General features: G+C 51.3%; 1 protein-coding gene across 1 annotated transcript in view; it reads right to left on the bottom strand.

Annotated features, from left to right (window-relative positions):
- Positions 1 to 1,304: 1,304 nt before the first annotated feature.
- CEP112 (centrosomal protein 112kDa) overlaps positions 1,305 to 2,881 on the bottom strand; it is a 318,653-nt gene continuing 317,076 nt past the window's right edge. Inside the window, 2 exon segments of the mRNA XM_010856057.1 lie at positions 1,305 to 1,748; positions 2,773 to 2,837. Coding sequence (XP_010854359.1) covers positions 1,745 to 1,748; positions 2,773 to 2,837 — 69 coding nt within the window. The 3' untranslated portion in view covers positions 1,305 to 1,744.

Genomic DNA, 2,881 nt, shown 5'->3' with positions numbered 1-2,881 from the left:
GAATAGCAGGCAACTTTCCAAAACACCTACTGGTATTTACTCATGGAGAACAAATACTCCGAGTGGGATCCGGGCTCGAGCATACAACACTATCAGCAAAGCGCTTTCACTTCAAGCCGCTAATAACCGTCCTGCCTGACGAAACCTGCTGCCTGTCAACCCACTGTTCACGGTCCAGACAGAACTAAAAATCAATCATGGCGTCACGATGGTCCCTTCCGGGCACTGAGTCACAGTCTGGTACCAACTGCCTTCCCTTGTCAGGTCGTCGTAACAGCACCTGACACTATTTCGCTTTTTCCCAAATAGTCCTTAGGCCGGTGCTACCATTTATTTTACAGGCAAGGAAACCCGAGCGTCCAGAGCACAGAGACTTGCGTTCCTGGAGGAGGGGCCAGGGAACCTCGGCAGGCAGCGAGGTGCCAGCTGAGACAGTTCAGCGCAAGAGCTGGAGGCCGCTCACCGCCCGCAGCCAGCAGGCAGCGGTCAGGCTGACCCGGGCCTGGCTTTGGACGCAGCTGTAAAATCTACTGCTCCCTTATCATCCCCGTGTCTCAGTCACAGCACAAAATCGGTAATTAATCCTCAGGCAGCAGACGATGACGATGGGCGTGGGAAAGAGAAAAGAATTTGAAAAACTGTAAATAAACGTCCTGCCCTGTCCTTTCGCAGTAAACCAGATGACTCCAGCCCCACCCACGGCCCAGATTTTTCCAGCGGCTCAGAGGGCCCGAGGCACGCACCACAGCGCAGCCAAGAGAACGTGCCCATCCTCTGCAGTTCAGCATTTCCTCGGCAAGGTGGGGCTGACCTGTGAGTACAGAGCTGCTTCCTGGCCTCTGGGCGGGCACTAAAACGCCAGATTCTCTCCGCGGGCGGACCCGGCAAACTCATTCCACCATCACTTGCCAGGGTATTGAGCGGCCTCCCAACTCATCTCAACATTCGGAGGCTTCCGTAAGGAGCATCCATTGAGGTTATAATTAAACCACAGCCATAAAATCAGAGATCAAGCAGGTAACAGTAAAACCACAGCTGCCACACAAAAGTCGTACCCCACTCTGCCTCTAGAGGCCAGATGAGATTGGAGACCAACATGACAGGGACTTGGACTCACGTCAGTTGACTCAGCGATTTTTATTCTAAAGAAACACGCTACGTATGAATGTGACCTTTGACCTGACATAAGATATTTTTTCCCCATAGCACGATTTGAGATGGTCAGTATTTTCCAGAGAAAAAATACCATGTCATCTTTAGTCTAGCATATGAGGTGCAATAAAAATGTAGAAATAAAATCGATAAGTACAAAATAATAGTTTAATAATATATGAACATGAAGATAATGCAAACACATTAAAAACACTGACATGCTACAAACGTGATCTGGAGCAGTGGCAACTGGTAAATTCTATGCAAAGGCATCCATGAGGCATTGCGACGGTTCATTTCTTTCTCCCAAACCAGCAGTTCTCAGGACGCACTCAAATGCACACAAATATGGAAAGTGGAAACAAAGGAACATTAAAAAAAAATAGGCAGACACACAAAAGCAGCCATTGCCGTATGAGTGATGGACGTTTTTATGATCTTAATTACATTTAAGTATCAAAAAATGCCACTGGTCTCACAGTTTACTGAAATAATATCCGAATCTTCAAACCTGCTGGAAGAAATCTGTGGTGCAGCTGGGACGGCTGGATCCACCGCCCTCTCCAGGGTGACGCGGGGGGCCTCCACACGGTCACCTGAAAGGCAGACCTCAGAGTTAAGGCTTTCTTGGCGTCCCGGCCCATCCGAAGTCACATAGGCTCTAATTCAGGAGGAGCTGGATGTGGGGTGGGAGGGCTGCTTCATGTCAAAACCAGTGTTGATGTTGTTCATCGTCAACACCCAGAAGGGATCAAGTCCTCTCTATACCAAGGAACAGAAGCTTTTGAAAAGTGAACGAGTCACGAAGTTTTCACTTTTTAAAAAACGACTGAAGTCTAGCTGATTTACAATACTGTTTCAGCTGTATAGCACACTGATCTAGGGGTGTGTGTGTGTGTGTGTGTGTGTGCGCCTCTTCCCCTATGAGAATATGCGATCCTCTCCCCTTAGAGGCTGTGGCGAGACACTGAACACAGTCCCCTGTGTGGCACAGTAGGCCTCTGTCGTTTACTGGAGTCGTGTATGGCAGCATCTCCGGAGTTTTTACTTTTAATTCAATGCCAAATGGCTCAGCTTTTCATTGAACAGGGGGAGGGCTGTTGGGGCAGGTAAATGCAACCCAGGTCAGCGACATCTCGAGAACCTTTGACCAGAATGGTCTCCTGCGTCCCTGAAACGGGGGCCTGGGGTCACCAGGGTCCTGGCCAGCACGGTGACGTCACTGAGCCTTTATCTCTGGGACCTGGAGCTCCTGTGTCCAAGCTGAGTTCAAGGGACATGGGCCCTGAAGCGGTGGGCGACCAGGACCGCGTTCAGCCCACCATCTCAGGAGGGAGAACTGCTCCTTAAGCTGCAGCTGGGCTTGCGGAGCACATCCCGTCCTGACCCCGCCGCAGCCCAGGCCCGTCAGGGGCCGCTGACCCTCGCTGATAGCGCTGATGGAGCATGAAGATGATGCTGGGGTCGGGGGAGGGCTCCTCCAGTACACGCTCTTCACTAAAAATTGGTCTTTCTCTAACACTGGTAAGTTTGTGCCTTTTAATGAAGACTCTAGCTCCCGGGCAGGAGCCTCCCAGGTGAAACGCACTGACTGGTCAGGAGACCCGCGGGCGGCCGTACCTTCTGCTTTGGTAGGCGGTCAGCTCATCCTGTAGGACAGACGCCCGCTTCTGCAGGAAGTTAACCTGGAAAAGAGGCCCTGGGTGAGAGGAGGCGCGGGGGGTTTCCT

This window comes from Bison bison, unplaced genomic scaffold (genome assembly GCF_000754665.1).
Source record: "Bison bison bison isolate TAMUID 2011002044 unplaced genomic scaffold, Bison_UMD1.0 scf7180017864371, whole genome shotgun sequence".
Lineage (NCBI taxonomy): Eukaryota > Metazoa > Chordata > Mammalia > Artiodactyla > Bovidae > Bison > Bison bison.
This window is presented reverse-complemented; position numbering and strand designations above follow the sequence as displayed.